General features: G+C 34.9%; 2 protein-coding genes across 8 annotated transcripts in view; one reads left to right on the forward strand and one right to left on the reverse strand.

Moving 5' to 3' along the window:
• Positions 1-19,136, reverse strand: part of LOC150094008 (RWD domain-containing protein 2A) — a 217,076-nt gene that overhangs the window by 56,004 nt on the left and 141,936 nt on the right. The gene's annotated exons all lie outside the window — the stretch shown is intronic.
• Positions 10,353-19,136, forward strand: part of LOC150094009 (BTB/POZ domain-containing protein 3-like) — a 175,747-nt gene continuing 166,963 nt past the window's right edge. The window contains exon 1 of the mRNA XM_090412841.1: positions 10,353-10,499. Within this exon, the coding sequence (XP_090268967.1) occupies positions 10,422-10,499 (78 nt within the window). The 5' untranslated portion in view covers positions 10,353-10,421. The remainder of the gene's footprint in view (positions 10,500-19,136) is intronic.

The raw sequence follows: 19,136 nt of genomic DNA on the forward strand, positions 1-19,136 counted from the left end.
GACACCGGTATGAATGAACGAATTGTGCCACCGTCTATTGGAAATTTACCAAACTTTTCAAACAACCCTCGTAGGAAGTAACCTGACATACGTTTGTACTATAAAAAAGAGATAATATCTCGGTTAACAAAAGCAAAAGTAAACCTACAGGCAATGGTCAAGATATGTAAAAATAAATCAGTGAGCCTCCCCATAAAGCTAACACTGCTGGAAACATGTATTTTTACAAGTGCTCTCTATGGTTGTGAGTCATGGGTAGTGGTCAAAGACTGTGAGAACATCTGAATTAAACAACAACACAAACGTGCAGATTCGTATATGACGTAAAAGATCTTATCTTTTGGATTAACCTGATAACTCATTAAAACCATGAAGATATTGAGTCTTCACACTTCTTATAAAAATAATAATAATCTGTAATTTACAAAAAAAAATCTCAAATATATACTGTACAACATAAATCATAAAATATAAATAAATCAGCTAAGGCCTTTTATTCCCTTATAGGGAGTACCATTTTAGCCGTAAGAACATAAATCAGTATAATTAAGAGAAGCGCCAGTATAGATTACAACCTACGAGTATTCAGATCACATCAGCTTCCTTTCAATATTAACACAAAAACTGCTCTCTACAGGACAGCAAAGTAAGTCAAACTCTTCTTGCAATGCAAATCCTAGAACCCTGAATAAAACAGTGACACGAAGAGATAAGCAGAGCTTTTATTTTTGTGGAGTACCATTGAATTAAAACATGTTTTTTGTTTTTTGACTGCAGCTCTTTTTAAATTAAAAAAAAAAAGGAGTCTGTGTAGCTCAGTGATGTGGCGTTGCACACCACAGTGCTTCATCGCACGAAGGAAGACTTGCTTTCGAATCTAGTTGGCGACTGGAGGAAATTTTTCTAAGCCTTTTTTCGACCGGTTCCAGAGTTAGTTGATCTCTGGCACGCGCAAGCGGGTTTTTTCTCCAGGAAATTCGAGGTTTTCATCCCGTAAACCCAAGAAAATCGACCGTAGAACTCACATTATTTCAGACATTAAATATATTGTGTTATGGTTAGGGACCACGAGATGGCGGCACTTATTGAGCAGTCTTTCTTTATTGCGTGCCGCTTAATTAGTGATAGCCTTGGACCAGCTATCTCTGATTGGGTACCAGTGGAGATTGAACTGCCCACGCCCACTCAGTCTCCAAAAGGTAGATAAGGATAAAAAGACCTCGCCTACTCCCTAAACATAAGTTATATGTATAGGAAGTAGGGAGTATGTATAGGGAGGTCATAAGTTTGATTTAAAATCCACTTATCAGAACCTCCTCATTTAAAAAAATGGGGAAGCCCTATTAAAGTGACACTCAGTGTACATATAAAAGAAGCACTTTAGTATTCATAAAGTATTTATAGATATTTACAAAGTAAGATTACAATTCAAGTTAAAATTTCAATATGCAATGTGCATAAATGCAAAGTCATGCACTTGGGTGATAATGGATATTCAATGTCGTATTATATTGTCGTATTATATGCAAGAAGAAACCGATCAGGCCAGGGATTTTAGAGTTTTAATGGATAGGAAGTTAAAGTTCAAGGGCCATATAGGATTGATTGCAAATACAACTCAGATAATAATTGCAATGCTGAAACAAATTTTGACATTTAAATATAAGGATGTCATTTTGCCTCTTTACAAGGCGTTGATAAAACTTCACTTGGACTATTTTGCTCAGGTTTGGTCACGAAAATCACCTGGCTTTCGTGGTGATTCTGATACAGTGGAGGGAGTGAAAAGTAGAGTGTTAAATGGAATACTAATTATGAACACTGAAGGAGAATTTGTGGATTGTAGACACTAGCAAACAGGAGAAATAGAGGTGATATGATTGAGCCTTACAAACTTCTGAAATGGTAATACAGAGTTTCAGTTGATGGAAAGGGATGGGCAATATAGAACACTCCCTCTCAAGTCGATCTCGCCTTCGCATGGTACGGCCTGTTCTCAAAAATTGACTTGGCGCATGCAGCAAGTATTCTTATTGAAAAAGGATATCTTCCTAGTTGGAGAAATGACGATTAGACCACTAGGTAGTAGATGACCATCATCGCCCTCTGAAACACCACCCTACTTTCAGGGAGGCAAAAGTGAAGAACGCTATGTTTGGCCTCTAGCAGAGTTTTTGGCCTCCACCCCTCCCTCTTTTCTTCATGCAGTGTGAGTGATACTCTTCAAGGGCATGGCTACCATACTTAGACACCCAACCTCTCCTCCAATTCAAAGGTACATCAACTAAAATGATGGGAGTGCAGGCTCACCAATAGTATACAGGCTCGAAACGGTGAGTAACAAATCCCGGTCATCTAGCGCATAATCCCGCTGAATGCTCGGCCAGATCGTGCCTGGTGAGGGAGTCTGAGCAGTGGTATGCGCTGTTGAGGTCACGGAATTGCATGGAGATTGGTCACTCGCTGTATGGATGTCATGGTCACGTGTCTATCGCCTCCCACTGCATGTCGCCACTCTTTCCTTTCATCTAACAATAAACAAAAAAATTAAACAGACAACAACGACGGCAACGCTGCAATCAAAATAAATCTCTCGACAATCAATTCATTCAATCAAAGCAAACCAAACACAATATTGCAAACATACCAGGAAGATAAAACATCTGTGGCATAAATTCCAACATGACTGAAGTTCATGACCACATACAGACGTACAAACCAGACATTCTCTTAACAGAAGAATAAATCGCAGCTACCACAGTTTACCTTCAATGTCCAAATTATACTCTTCATTATTCATTTTGCTTCAAGAGTGGTACCTATGCCTTTGTACGTTCTGATATTGTTTGCCAGAGAATGCCCAATTTCGAATCAATCATCTGGTTTTGACTTTCTCTTGCAGAAAGTTTCCTTGCCCCACTTAGTGACATTCATCCACTGCATTTACTCATCTCGTAACTCGAAAAATCAATCAGACCCCCTTAACCTTACTGTCCATGAAGCTCGACCATCTTCAATCGAGCTATGCAAACAGCGAAATCTCTTTCTAGGTGACATGAATGTCAAAAACTTCGACTCTCTCCCCTTGTCCAACACTACCGATCAAACTGGACGTGATGCGTAAGTTTTTGCTTTAAGCAATGATATAGCTCAAATCATACACCTATCCACCTGAATTCACGAAAATCTCCTCGATTTCCCCAATAACCTTGATCTTTGTTTTTACTAGTTCTCTTGCAATCATATTGGAGAGGTTACCTCTCTTCTCAGCAACTCAGACAACAATCTTGTACGTGTTTTCACTCTAACAGAACGTCTCTCCTCTGACCACATTCAACCGCGTGTATTCTGGCACTATAAAGAGACCAAATGGGATGACCTCCGGAATTAGTACTCTTCTTTTCTATGACATAACTATTGCTTCCAGAGTTCTGACCGAAATACCTGTACTGAGGAAGTCACAGAAATCATCCACACTGGCATGAAGTTATTTATCCCTCATTCCACTGTAAAGAGGGATTACACATTACTTCGCACTGTAAGCTTTCTGTGGACTTCCACCAAAAGAGATCTCAGCTCATCTTCCCTTTTCCTCAGACTGCATATATCACCAGACAGAATGGCTCTTCAACGGCTATATATCCGTTGTGGAACACCATCAGCAATGTGGTCACATGTCTGATATTCAGGTTAGAGCATGTTCTTTGCATGTTATAAACTGAATTTCATAAGATATATATATATATATATATATATATATATATATACAGGATGTTCGGGATAAATTTGACATATTTATAATTAATTATATTTTTCCGTAAGTTACATGTATTAACACACACTTCTCTTCATTTAAAAGTTTGGACCCTTCTTCATTCATATACAAGATGTCAGAAAGGATGGATAGCTGGAACCCACCTGAATCATGGAAGAGAATAACTTGTATCATGATGATTCGTGCCCGCCATCAAAATAAGGATATTACGACTGCTGCCCAATGCTCCCTGAATACAGTAAAAACAATCAGGCATGAACTAGAGACTTGCAATGGTGACTACGAGGATGTAGCAAGAAGAAAGATCCCTAGCAGACGATCTGATTGCGTTCGTACAGCAGAATTCCTCGCAAATCTGCAGGAACAGGTGTTGAAGAACCCTGGCATTGGAATTCGGGCTTTGTTCGTGGAGTTGCTAACTGTAGTCAAGCCCTGGATAACAAGGGTAGCCAATGGTAGGCCGTATGTATGGCAGCAGGATTCGGCCCCTTGCCACACCTCTGGGAAAAGTCAAAATTGGTTGTCTGAAAATTTCTACGACTTCACCAGTCCAAATGTTTGGCCTCCAAACTCCCCAGACCTTAACCCCATGGATTATTTTGTATGGGGCGCAGTTGAAAAAGACACCAATCGCACTTCCAGTAATACAAAAGCCCAGTTAATGGATAAAATTAAAACAGTTTTTGCGGCCCTTCCCAGGGAGACTGTAGCATCAGCTTGTTCGAGGTTCCGAAGCAGAATTGAAGCTGTGATCGATGCTAATGGTGGTTATTTTGAGTAAATCTTGTTGATAGTATTGTAATTAACTCTGCCTGTAATGTTTTTTTGTCAATTCATTAAATTTAATAGATACAAAGAAGATTTTCTTTTTCCTTACGAAACTGTCAAATTTATCCCGAACACCCTGTATATATATATATATATAAAATTCGCGGGCAGGCATTAAATTACCTATAGCTGAAATCAGTTGTCTGCACTTTCATGAAGAACTCGCATCATATGAATTTAATTCAATCATAACAGTGCTAACATAGCATAGTTTATTGCTTAGTAGAAATACGATCATAGTACCAAAATGTGGATCTGTAAGGAGCTAGGCAATAATTGGTAATAAAGTAAATTCACTGACATCTTTTATTCCGAAAAAGGGAATAGGCGAGGCTGTTTAGTACTGTTTTTGATACTATGATTTTAATAAGCATGGCATGGAGAACATGGGAAGGAAGCTGCTGCAGTACCACAACTTCCCCACCTCGTGATTCATAACTGTTACTTTATATATTATTGTCTGAAATATTATCCATGCCAGAGATCGACTAAGTCCGGAACCGATCGAAGAAAGGTTAGAAAAAGTTTCTCTAGTCAGCAACTATTATCGAACTTTCTTCAGCCAGAAGTAAGTTCTATCATAGGCGCTCTATGGTTGCAAACACCATTTCTACAGACCTTCAGATGCCATAACATCCTGCTTACTGGACATTTGAATTGGATCAAACCATTTTAGACTCCATATTACCCTCTCAGGACTTTTCATTCTCGACAAGCAGCAGGCATCACTTTTTTAGCCATTCAGTTTCGTAACTAGGTAAGTACGCCATCTCTGCCTCTCTTCATTGACGACGTTGAGCTCATTACTTCTGTACGATAAGAAGGAATTGATGTTTATATTCTTAACTTGTGTTTATTTGCATGTGTTCGTGTTGTGATAAGAATGCTTAATTGTAAGATTAAAATTCTGAATTTCTTTCGGGAGTATAAATGCCAACTTGCCTGCTCCAAAGATGAACTGAATATGAAATAGGAAAACAGAAAAACATATACTGACTAGAGAAACTGAAAACAGTTTCTCTAGTTAGTATATGGCCAGCCAGGCTGGCCGAGTGGTTAACGTATCCGCTCTCCAGCCAAAAGGCTACGGGTTCGAATTCCGCCGTGGGCATGGATGTTTGTGATTGTCTGTGGTGGTGGTGGTCAGAGGTAGATGGCGTTGGTGTAGTTGAGGTCAGTTGGTGGATTGAGTGGTGGAGACAGAGTTGTAGATGAGACCTCCCTCGATGAGTCTTTGGACTCCCTGGAGGTGTGAAATAATAATAATAATAATAATAATATACAAGTAATGTAGTCTATAACGCTCTATCTTCTGTAGTATCCCTTCAACACACCCTTCTCTTCTATCATGTTGAAGGGTTCTGTTCAACGTCGTAAAAGTTATCATGATGATATATTCGAGCATCGAGCAGACGAATATATAAGTCAATAGTCTTATATATTCGTCTCACAGTCTTACTGCATGCAAAATTGATTATCTAAGGTTAACCATATATATTTATGAGATTCCGAAAATTTGCAGAGCAATAAATATTCTAAAACAATGAAAAAAACCGCACGAAAAATACCTCCTCCTGAGTTTATATATAACGTTACATAAAGACAGCATTTGAAAATATGGTCTTGTTACATAATTTAGGTTTATTTACATTACTCAACTTAATTTCTCACGTCATAAGATTTATTACAACATTTGATTAATAGCGCAAAATCAAAGAAAAGTAAATGTAAAGCAGTCTGTTTTTCTTGTCCATTTTTCCATCAAACGCACGTGGGAAACGTTAAAGTAATGCTGAATGATGTAATGTACGAATGATTTATTATTGCTTTCTGGTGTTTAGAGATTAAGTGCATCACCAAACGGATAAATACAGCATTTCTCCCCTCCAAACAAAGTCAGAGAGTCGTGAGTTAAAGAGTTATTTTTATCGCCTAAATTAAAAATTAATATTTATATATAAAACTCCTCTTTAATATATATGTATATTTATAAAATCATTTCTATTAAAGTATTTTAAATAATTTAATGAATAGGTCACGTGGAACATTTCTTTATTCATTAATGCAATAAACTTATTCCTAATAAATAACTGCAAGCCACACAGATAGTAAGTACTGAAGAGTAATCAATGTGAAATATTAAACCATCAGCTTTTATCGTAGAAGATAAAAGATTACTTGGAAGGTCATTGTTCGAGTGAAGAATTGCACGTACTTTGAGCTGTATAATGTCTAATCTACTTCCTTCCTTGTTTCCATATCTTTCTTGTGATGTGAGAATTACTCATTCCTGTTAGTAGATGATTCTATTAATTAATTCTATAAGTCTTCTCTTAGAGAAAAGTAGATTTTTTTTGTTTCCATCCAGAAATAAAGAAAAAATATTATAAAAGAGAAATGCGAAAACACTGCTTATATTTGTTCACGAGTTGTTCATTGATCGTCCCATTCAGATCATTTCCTCTCATACCGATGTTCTCTAAATAAGATTAAAATTTCCAAAGAAACTACATAAATAATTTCAACCTAATCTGTCAATATTTCAATAATAAAACCAGTAAAATTAGTATAAAAGTTTGAGCTAAAGAATTTAAATTAGAAAATTTACTGGAAACAAAAATTTTGTTTGCATCAATGGCTTATAAAATTAAACATATTACTTAAACGTTTAGTTCACATTCAATCCCAAATGTTTTTTTACAATCATTTGTTTGTTGATTTTCAAATGGAATAATAGAAACGATGATGAACAAAAATATCTCCTAATTCTCAATTTGGATGTCATCAATAGTCATCAACCAATTTCGTAGATTATGCATGATGAGAAGGTACTCCCAAAAATAGGATCCTATCTGATCGAGCTTGCATATAGACCAGATGCTGAAAGATATCCAAACAAATGCCACTTGGTGGTCCACAAGCAAATAAATAATCATATTCATTAGATGTGTTATATTAAGGACGGTTTTTGAATCGTGGGAGACAATTATCTCAAATTCTACTCGCATAGGAAAAACATGATGGCGTCAACAGCGAAGTAAATAAGAAGGTATTTCTAAATTTAATATCTGACCAGCGTTAAGATTATCAAAGCGCCACTGTGGTTAAATCTGCAGTTTACATAACAGTACATTTCAGTTTCCTTTTATATACCACGTACCACCTCCAGGGATACTTTATCAGGAGCGACACATATCTGCAAAGTTGTGTTGAAACGTCATCTAAGAGAATCACAAATTGAACGTTGTGTAGCTGTCATGGGGTGAAAAGAGCCAGATCTCCGACAGGAAGAAAGACACATACATGCATAACGAAGATCGTACGCGCGTGTGTGTGTGTGTGTGTGTGTGTGTGTGTGTGTGTGTGTGTGTGTGTGTGTGTGTGTGTGTGTGTGTGTGTGTGTGTGTGTGTGTGTGTGTGTGTGTGTGTGTGTGTGTGTGTGTGTGTGTGTGTGTGTGTGTGTTGTTTATATCCGCTTCTTTCGTCAAAAGCGATTGAACGTGAGTGCATGGCAAGTGCCAAGTTGGTGAGAGTACGGCAACTGCGCTCTATTTTCTCTACGGAACTCAAAACATTCGCTGGCTTTTTTGAATTCAAGACATTCGAGATTAATGGCATGACAGTCATACTGGATTGTGAAATCAAAGCCAAAATAGTTGCCTAGTATGTATTTAAATGCATCATTTGAGGATTTGAGGATTTTTTACTTGCTTTTTTTTGCACACCAAAGTGCGCGCGCGAGTGTGCGTGCAAGTATATCCAATATAGACCCAGACTTAAGACTGAGATATGTCTCGAACACAGCGAAAAAAAAAAACACACACACACACACACCTAATTCCAACATGTCTGTGATTGTCTTACTAATACCATACCATTATGGAAAATGGTTCTCCTATATGAAAAGACTCAATAAAACTGTCTCTATGGATAAACTAATTTATCCATAGAGACCCTAATTTATCCACCATTAAACACCAGTTCTCTTCTATAAACAATATTTCATGCTTGACCTACCAGGACGTCATCTATCTTTACCACATAGATGACGTCCTGGTAGGGCAAGCGTACTAACATGATGGAAATCAAGTAAAATTAAAAAAATTAAAAAAAAATTAAACTTTCATTGAAATTATAATTTACGTCATCTACACGAGGCCATAAACACCACTCGCATTAACTGTGGAGTAGCTAATCACTAACATGTGGTAACAACACGTTCTCCATGCTATTTCAATACTAGTTGGGATTCCCAGCAAGCAAATCGGAAGTAAAAGATGGAAAGGAGGAGTTATGTCAGAGATGGCATAATCAGGCAAGGTTATCCTGGATGATTTCATTGCCAGCAAAGGTCAAGCGTGCGTGCTAATAAGAAACCCGTAGAGAAGTTAAAAGGTTTTGCAATGAAAAGTTTGTTAGCTGCTGCATGCATTAGATCATATGGCTTAATTTCTCGCTGTCTTGGAGATAACAGCGTAGCTCTGACGAAGTGGTTTCTATAAATTAACCATAGTTAATATTATTGCTTTAAGCCAAAAACGAAAAAATTATTGAGCATAGAAAGAAGAAATGTAAGTGTTTGATTTGAATATAATATTACAGAAATCTCATTTATATTATTTCCATTATTATCTGCGGACTAAACTTTGCGTCCTACTTCCGGTGAAATATTATATCTAGTGAGTCTCCTGGCTAATCTGCGTTGTGAATCTATTTCACATTTCGTAGCAGCTTTGATAGAAAAAGATGGATGCCAGTATCTCTTGCAAATTAATTTTTAGATATCTGCATTTCCCTAATAAAAATAGGTATAAAATAAATTTAGATTTTTAAAAGTAATCTCGTGTAATGTTTCATAAACACGTCAGAAAGCATTATAATACTCAAAATATCACGTTAATAATCATATTTTATGGAAATTATAATGATTTAATAACAATTAAAGAAAATAAATAAACCCAATTGGAATTAGCGGGAAAAGAGAATAATTTCAGTTGTGCTTGATATCACTAGATGGCGAGAGCGATCTTAGAAACAAATAAGCTGTAATCTTAAACTGTTGCTATGGCTACATATAGAAAGCAATGAACAATAATGATGAAAATTATATGAAATTGACTGCAATCATAAATGGATAAAAATAATTATTCTCGTATTAAGTAATTCATATAACATGTTGAACTTTATATAGATAGGAATTCACTAAGTAGGCATGAAAATAAGAAAGAAAATGCTTAAGAATAGACGTGCTATTTTATATTTTAAGAATAATTGCTATAATAACTAGTAATTGAAGAAAGTTGTTTTTCTACTCGCAGGATTTCCAGATTCCACCTCGTTAACTGATTATATAAAAGTAAGAAAGTTGAATTGAAACATTTGTGCGGTGCTTAGTATTTGCGAACGAGTCATCGACTCACTTTTATAAGGAAATTTCGCAAACCAGCCATAGCAGCGGCAGCTGTTGGATTAAAAAAAAAATGAAAGCACGCACTCGCGAAGAATTGTGGGTCTCGCAGCACGTGGATAGAACATTTATCTCTTGTGGCTGTTAAACGATAAATATCGAATAGCGCATGCGTGAAGAGATCGGGGAATACCGCCGCCATTTCATCTAATAGGTTACGAAGCTTGCGTTTCTTGCCGCTAGTGGGGGGGAAGAAGGAAAATAGACAGTAGGGTGTAGTCGAGAGAGAGAGTCTCTCGCATGTGGCGGAGTGCAATCGCCTCCTCCTTTGACCGTATGTGTACAAGAATCTGGACCACCTGAAGACTTAAAAGAAGAAGGAAAAGATTTAAGCGAAGAGGAGAGTAGCTGATGGAGAGGGATGAGGAGGAAGGAATGGCAAAATGGTCGAATTCAGAAGACAGATCTTGTTTTAGTCGCCTGCTTTTGGTAAGTAAATACTGAAAACCTAACATCAGATGCAGTTTTTGATTATCACATTGTGATGCTTATTTTAATTCGTGTTATGAAACGTGTAAAGTAGAATGTGTTCAGTAGACATAATGGGTGCATTATGACATCAGCAGTCACCCATTAAAAATTCAATATTGGTTCGTAAGCATTAATTCATAGACGCGAACTGTTTATAACATTATCTGTAACAATGGAAACATAAGTTTCGAACCTAAGAATAACTTCACTTCATTGGAGTGATATATGAGATATGTGAAATAAATTTGAATTTTTAAGAAGTTGACATTTTTACTCAGGTAAATTTATTGTCGTAGTTTATCGATTTTCTTGAAGTTAAAACTGACAGTGTTATGTTTTCTAATGTCATTCTAAAGATGATAGCACTAGGAAGACAAACTTCTATGGCATGTCACATCTGTAGTACGGGGTAGCTTCCTTTACAGGGATCGACAGATCATAATTGTAAAAATGAATCAATTCTCCTACCTCCCGCGTAGTGCTAAATTTGTATCATTTAATGCTCATCAGCATAGTTAAAATGGAAGCTACGCATGCGTCTTCTTGTAATAATAATAAACTACAAGATAATACTTTTTTGTATAAACATTTCTAAAGCCTTATCAAATCAGCAAATACTTTAAAGTGACGATAAAATCCAATAGAACGTACTATAAGCAATGGTGCAAAAAAAAAAAAAAAAAAAAAACGAAGAAAATCTTAAATCAGTGCTGAAGTCGGCAATTGAATGAAACTCTATCTTCATTTTCCATACGATAATGCTCGCAAAATAAAATCTGGAACCGTTTGGCTTACAAGAAATTTAGCTCAATTTGTCAAAGCCAAAAATAAAAACAAATAATAAATAAATAATAAAAAAAAATAAATTATATATGTGCTAACATTCTTCACAAAAGGCTATGAACAATTTACTTGCTGTATGTAACGCCATAAAATGCACTTTCGGGGAAATAACCACACAATATTTATTACTTATTTTTTGACATATGTAAATAAATGGCCAAAAATGATATGGATATAACTTGCAACATTTGCAGGTTACACTATTACAGCATTTGCAACAACAACTTCGTCGTCATCATAATCTTCTTCTTCTTCTTTTTTTTTCTTCTCTCTCTCTCTCTCTCTCTCTCTCTCTCTCTCTCTCTCTCTCTCTCTCTCTCTGATAATCCCACTCCCAGAAAGATAGTAACCCCAGTAAAAGACATTTTTTATATGATTCCAAGGTTATAACAATTGCGTTAAAGTAGAGCAAGTTCACAATATATATGATGGTGTCCCGGAGATCTGGGCAATCAGAAATGTGAAAGCTATGCTATAAAAATCAGGTCATTTTGGTCATATAAACAATAGGAGCTTGCAAGGCTGTCTGATGCGGATCTCCAAAACACAGCATTTCATTACTAACAATGAGAACCTAATTAAAATAAAAGAAGAGTGTGTCAAAATTTATTTTTATGATAAAGTAACAAGTTAAAACACATGAATCTATTTTTATACTTTTTAATAATAATTTATAGGTACAATTTCAAATGAATATTCTCAAAATTTTAAGGTCAGAAGTTAAACTTCTACAGAAAAAGAAAAGAAGGAATTATTTCTTTAAACGTGATCAAGAGGAACTTCATTATTAGAGCCTTTTTTATAGTAATGGTGAATTTTAAAAGGAGAACAAAATGAAAAATGAATATCAGCGATTATTCCTTAATACTGATTATTTGCACATTTCTACGGATGCACGGCAATGAGGACAAACATTATGGCAAGAGTCTGATCATGACTTAGTGTAACAATTAAAATATTGGACATTTATTTTCTATTGCATATGCTATCCGCACAAGACATAATGCGAGTAAGGTGATATGGCGAAAATTTTCTCCTTCACAAAAAAATCTGAGTATTTGTTTTGGTACTACTTTTGAATTACGTATTAAACCACATAAATCCATACATCCAGGCTCTGTGTAGAGGCATCCTTTCCCCTCCTTAGGAACACAATCACTGTTTATCTATTTCGGTAAAATAGGTTTTGCAAATTACTGTCATAATAACTATTGTATCCATCTAAATTTAATGGAGAAGTGCATTTCTTTCACCTGTAAAAAATCCATACTTTAAATTCATACTCATCAAAATAAATTTCTCGATTTGGAAACTGCGATCTTTAGAGTTGAGGTTAATGCATTAACTGGAGAGCAATTAACAGTAAAATTATATGTAAATAGGAAATGAGGCTATTATTCTTTTGTTATGTTTTAAATTTTATCTAGGCATAAGAGCTTAACTTATACAATGAATCTAATTTGAACTAATATTATTGTTACAAAGATAGAGACAGAGATATTGTTTGTAATTTGCAATATATGGTGCCTAATTTACACAGTTATAGTTTGGGAATTTCTGCTTGTACATTCTCTACTAGACTGAAATTTAAACGAGGTATTTGTTATTATGAAAAAATGAGTGCGCCTGCCAACTAGAAACTTGACAAATTTGACCATAACTCCTCTGTAGAAAAGATTATGGCCTTCATATATTATCATGCCGAAGGAATTATAATAATATATTATTAAAAACAAGACAGTATTATGAATCACCGTCGTTTTTAAAACACGCAGAAAGAATTCCGCTTAAATATAAATTGTAGAAGAAACAATAATCAATACAGGATTCGAAAAATTAGATTTATATTCTTCCATTTTCCTTCATTTGGTTTCCATAGTTTTTTTTTAATTTATTAAATGAAAACAGGACTAGGCATCCTGATGACAGTGTGAATAACATGATTATGTGAGGGAAGGTGGGGCTTCTGAGCGATCTTGTAAACGACAAAGATACACAGGATAAAACAGAAAACTGTTGCACCAAGGAGATCTGCATTGGTGCAATGTTGTGCATAATATCAGTTAAAAATAACATTACAAACAAAGTTTTAAAACTACTTATCGAAAATAACAACTTATACCCTTCTGACCCAAAAATACTCGCTGGCATGAGTTATCTGCTGCAAAGCAATAAAACAAAACCCGAAAGAAATCTGTACAGTCAGTTGGCATGAACAGTTATTCGAAAAATGCCATAATTCCTCATGTTCATTTCGAAATTGTCACAAGCTGACAGCTGACTTTATTCTTCTGGTATTCATCACATTTGTTATATACATGAGCAGAATCGTAGTATTTTATTTCATTGATAAGTGATGCGCATTTTTGGCTTTGCTCCAACTTGCAGAAGTATTTCAGATTAGAAACGTCGTGTCCTCGTAAACAGGAAAAGCGTCGTGAAACACATCTTGCAAAATGCACTGTTTTTACTACACGATGCCATTCTAGTAAAAACAGTCATATAAATGTTTTATGTGGATCTCTTTGAGGCTTTCCCACACACTTGAGCACTTAAGTAGAATAAGGAAAAATAGTAAAAGGATTCGGCAACTTTACGAGCAAATAACAAATACTCGTAAATGAAAAACAACTGCATTTGCACTTAATTTATCTTTCATAAGTAAAACGAATCTAAATAATCAAATGCATTTTTGTAATTTAAAACAATGTCATTTTTATTTATAATTTAAATTTAAATTTTATATATAAATTTGGTATTCAGCCTCCTATTTAAACTATGTATGAGGTTCACTTCAGACTCGGTGATTGATGGATGGTGGTTATTTCTTTTTTGTATCAATTAGAAATTGTAGATAAGAACCTTTGAAGCCATAAAGAGGAGACTACATTTCTGTGTCTTCTCCAGTCTACATGGGGTGGAACCAACGGTGAAACAGATGCTAGTAATCACGTTAACTGTGTTTGGAAGTAGAGTGATAGAAATAATGTCAGGATGTCCGGAACACATTTGACTTTCCAAGGAATTTTGTGTAGCATGCTAAGATCTGAATTTCCCAGTTGGAATTTGTGAAGTAGTGCTAAGTTTGGCAAGATGTTGTCACACCGTCTCTACTGCATATTTGCGCCTAGACTCTTTCTTTCTGTTTTGTACAAAAAGTCCCACTTCAAGCCCGATGACCTTTATAGATATGAACATGAAAAAGGATGTGGCTACACGTGCAGAGACAGCACTCATCATTATATTTTATGGTAATGTATTATACTATTTATTTCTCTATATAATAACCTCACCAATATCGTGGGTGAGATGAACTACAGAGATTCATTCTCTGTTAAATCATCCCTCGACATGCTTATTGTAAACTAAATATCATAATTATATAAGGACAAAATACGATGCTGTTTGGTGAGAATAATCTCTAGTATAAGCTGCAATATAATAAATTATAAAGGGTTTGTAATTCAGCAAATAGTCTCTAATCTCTATCAGTACAGCATGGAGAAAGGATATAGGCATGTTTATAAAAATGCCAACAGATCAGTCTTCCAGAAGCATTTTATAGTATGGGAATAAGGGGTATAAATATTATGCTGTTCTTACAAGAATGAAATAAAACTTGAAAAGGTTGGAGAGCGACAAAATGAATATTCTAGAAAATATTTTAATATTTTCATGTTCCTAACTTAACAAAAATCCGTAGTACTTATAGGCCCTTAAGGCCTACGATCTGCCAGGAGTGGCTTCCGTAACCATAGTTTTAGGATAAGGTGTTTAGTCAGATGCCTAAATATATAATACTTCTTAAGTAAGTTTTTATCAACGTAGAAGAAATTCTTTGAGAGAAAGCGATATAATCAAGCATATTTTACCAAACTGTTTATTATCAGTTGTAACATTCGAAGAAATAAAAGAAGATAAAAAAATGTGTGATTTCTAAAACATACAATGGAAAGTTAATCATAGAGTATCGATGACTTTCCTTATATCATAACAACTTCGCATTTCTCAGGTGTAATTTTATGGATGAGATGATAGGATTTCGCTATGCAGTGCCTTACCCTAAATGTATTGTTTGTAAATAAGGCGATTTTGTAGAATGTAGCTTATGAGCCTCTCATGTATTGGATTAATATAAACAGACATTATGTCGAAATAAATACTTAGCCACTCTGTTTTAGAATGGCTTAGTATTTAATATACACACCAGTTTGGATGCATTCTACTTACGGCATATATTGTTATATAAGTAGATATATCTCTAGAGTCGTACTGAGGTGGAATTCCCCTTCAATACACGAAGGATCCAATGCAACTCAAATCACAATAAGCGAAAACCGGATATCCCTAATTTTATTTTTCAATAAAAATCCCACGAACGGTAATCTCGGAACAATTTTTCTGTAACCACTTTTGATCTCGTCAGTAATTGAGATGGTAGTCCCTGATGTTAAAATCGTCTATCATTTATGCCACAATGGAATTAAAACCCAACATGTTGGTTGGAAAACGGAGATGTGTATCCACTCAACAATTCAGGTTCTTGAGCAAAAAAAAAAAAACAACCAAACTCCCTAAAATATATTAGACTAGTACAACTGCCAAGCATTGCTTAAGTCTTGAACTCAGTCTGTTGCTTTGCCTAACTATAATTATTGTTTTTTTAACTGCAGTTAAAAGAAACATATTACTCTCTCTCTCTCTCTCTCCCTCCCTCCCCCTTCCACACTTGATGTATCGACATATCATTGTCAATTTCAAACAATCTGATTTCAAATCTTCTTGTGGTTTTCAAAGAAAGAAATAACGATACCCAGTGAATTTTGGCTAATAATCAAGGCTCTGCGATATCACATCCCAATCAGAATGTATACTGAATCCCGATAATAAAATTTTATCATAATCGAAATGGTTGAATTAAATTCTAAATGCAGATCTTTTTAGGATATTGAATTAATTATTTAGTCAATTTCTTACGTATTAAAATAATTAATAAAAATATAATCTTCAATAACTCGAAGTTAAGTATTTTCCATGCGAAAAAATGAGTATCAGACAAAGACAGATACTAAATATAACTGAATTATTAGTTTCAGTTGTGTTATTTAATTTATTACTTCTATTATAAAAACGGGGCTTCTTTTTTTTCTAATTTCCGCTACACACACACACACACACACACACACACACACACACAATCTTTATTAATATCATTCGTCTAAAGTTATGATGATTACTCAACTTTCAAGACCAGTTTCGTCACATTTTGACATACGTCATTGATTAGACACTGTCAGTCAAGTTGTGTGACAATTTATGGTTCACAGCAATTACTGTTGCTTTGATTATGCAGTTCCCACGACATCGTGGCTGACATTAAACTACACCTTCATGAAATGGCAGCAATCACAATCATTGATGATGCAATAGAATTACCCAATAGGAATAATGCTCTGATATTAGAAAGAAGCAATTTTAAGGTGGACTTGCGATTTATTCTTAGACAATGCGAATGTTTTTATGGTTTATTGTAATTTAATAGGAATAGCATTTCTATGTTTACGTAGTTTTATGAAAAACATTGGCAAACGACAAAAAAACAAATAACTCAACGGATTGTTATGCTAAAGTCGTCACTCCCAGCTTTGTAAGGGCTATTTATGAACATTTTACCCTTGGCCTAAGGAGCTACACATCTGTGTTCATCGTTCTACCGGAAATTTAGCGATCCTAAACGGAATTTCCTGCACCAAAAACAAACAATGGATATCCAAGGTACCCTTCAACTGATAAGATCTTGCCTTCATCACCTGGATGTTCTAAACGCTCACCATACAAGAATTATATTTATACCGAAAAGAATTCGTTATTAGTCCAGACCTTTGTGCTTCCTCCGGATATTGTATCTAGCCAAGTGGTGCTGTTGCTAGGCAACAGTTCGTGGCAAAATAGGGCGATCAATAAGCTAACGTGTACGTAGAAAGTCAGGAATGCTAGGAAACACTTGTGGGTGGATGAGAATATTGGAGGGAATGGGGGGGGGGATAAGAAACCTTCAGCACGTCGCTGTTTAAGCATTAGGGAGAAAGCAAAGAACTGTTATTTACTGTCTTGTTTTTGGATGTAATCAAAGTGTTAGTAAATTATGTGTGTGTATATATATATATATATATGTATTAATCTAATTATTAAATATAAACTAATAATATTTTAATATATCTAATAATTTTCTTAATTTAAATGCCGAATTGGAAATGCCAGTACTTTGAAAAACCGCTATTAATTGTAATATCTATTTAAAGATGATTCAAACTTTAACGGACATCTGGAAATTTTAACCAGTCATATTATAAACATTATCATTTGAGGCTAAGCTTCGGAAGATTTTTCTCAAGTAAATATAACTAATCATTTATGTTCAGACAACAACGGTGGTGGGTGTCGTTCTTGGAAACTCTAAATAAAACATTAATTGATTCAGCCAGAGAATCGTAACATGTATGTTAATAACATGAATATTAAAACCTTGATCTCTTTCCACACCATCGAGTACCATTGCCATTTTTTTACACCCGATAAACCAAATACCATAATCGATTTTTTTTAATTTTTTTCTAGTGAAAGATCCCCTCGATAATTAAATTATATTTTAAATGATTATTATTACGTGACACCTCCAAGTATTCATCGCGGAAGGGCATTCCACTCCACACAACCCACCCTCTATACTACTTCATTCTCCGTCTACATACACAGTCATTATCTACATGCTACGCCATCTACCGCCATATAATAGTGCATTTTGTCTGTAAATTGCGTAGCTACTAGAGTCGATTTGTCTATATGCGAGATGAAACAGTTTCAAGAAGCAAAAAAACCCTGCCACGTCCGTATGAGATATGATGATTCACCATCAATTGAAAACTCCCATATAAAGGGCGTGATGTGTAATTGAACATTACTGTTTGCATTCGTTTATTTACAATTATAGCATTAATTAATTATTTTTGATGTCTTATTTTAAATTGCAATATACGAAACATGGAATTCTGTTATCGATTTTAAAATATTATTTAATCTAAATTAAACTATAAATAGATTGTCCGATAGGTCCTGTACCGAAAAAAAAACAGCTCTGTAGTTACCGCGATTATATCAGAGGGTCCCGTGAGATCGTATAAACCGACATAATTATAAAGAAAATGTTTAATCCTAGTAATTCAATTAAATATTTTCAAAATGGATATGAAACAAAGGACGCCATTAATGCCATAAATGTTAAGAAAAATGAATCATCAGACCTGGCGATGTATTATCCTGTGCGCAGAAAACAATGATGCCCATTCCGATGTTACTGATGTGAACACCATATAATTATTTAATTAAAATAATCTAACTAATTAGGTTGTGTATTGTTATCATCATCTAGAGATATAGGGACTTAGGATACACTGCACATTATACTCGTATTCAAACGCTATGATCTTTAACTAAAATAGTGTATGGATAAGTATGTTAATTTAGACATTATATTTCAGAGTATACTACAATACAAAATATAGATAAGGAATATATCTAAGAGCTTCATCGATCGACTTATAATTACTATAAGTAATATTGGAAGTTCTTCCCCCCACTTGGTTAGACTATAATAAATTTAGTTTAATCCTTTATCCAAGTGCCTGAAGTATCTTCAGGAGTGAGGCAAATCGTGGTAAAACTTTGTTTGCTTACATTTGGATAAAGGATTAA

This window comes from Typopeltis vanoorti, chromosome 23, assembly GCF_054136105.1.
Source record: "Typopeltis vanoorti isolate ZY-2024b chromosome 23, IOZ_Tvanoo_1.0, whole genome shotgun sequence".
Classification (NCBI taxonomy): Eukaryota; Metazoa; Arthropoda; class Arachnida; order Uropygi; family Thelyphonidae; genus Typopeltis; species Typopeltis vanoorti.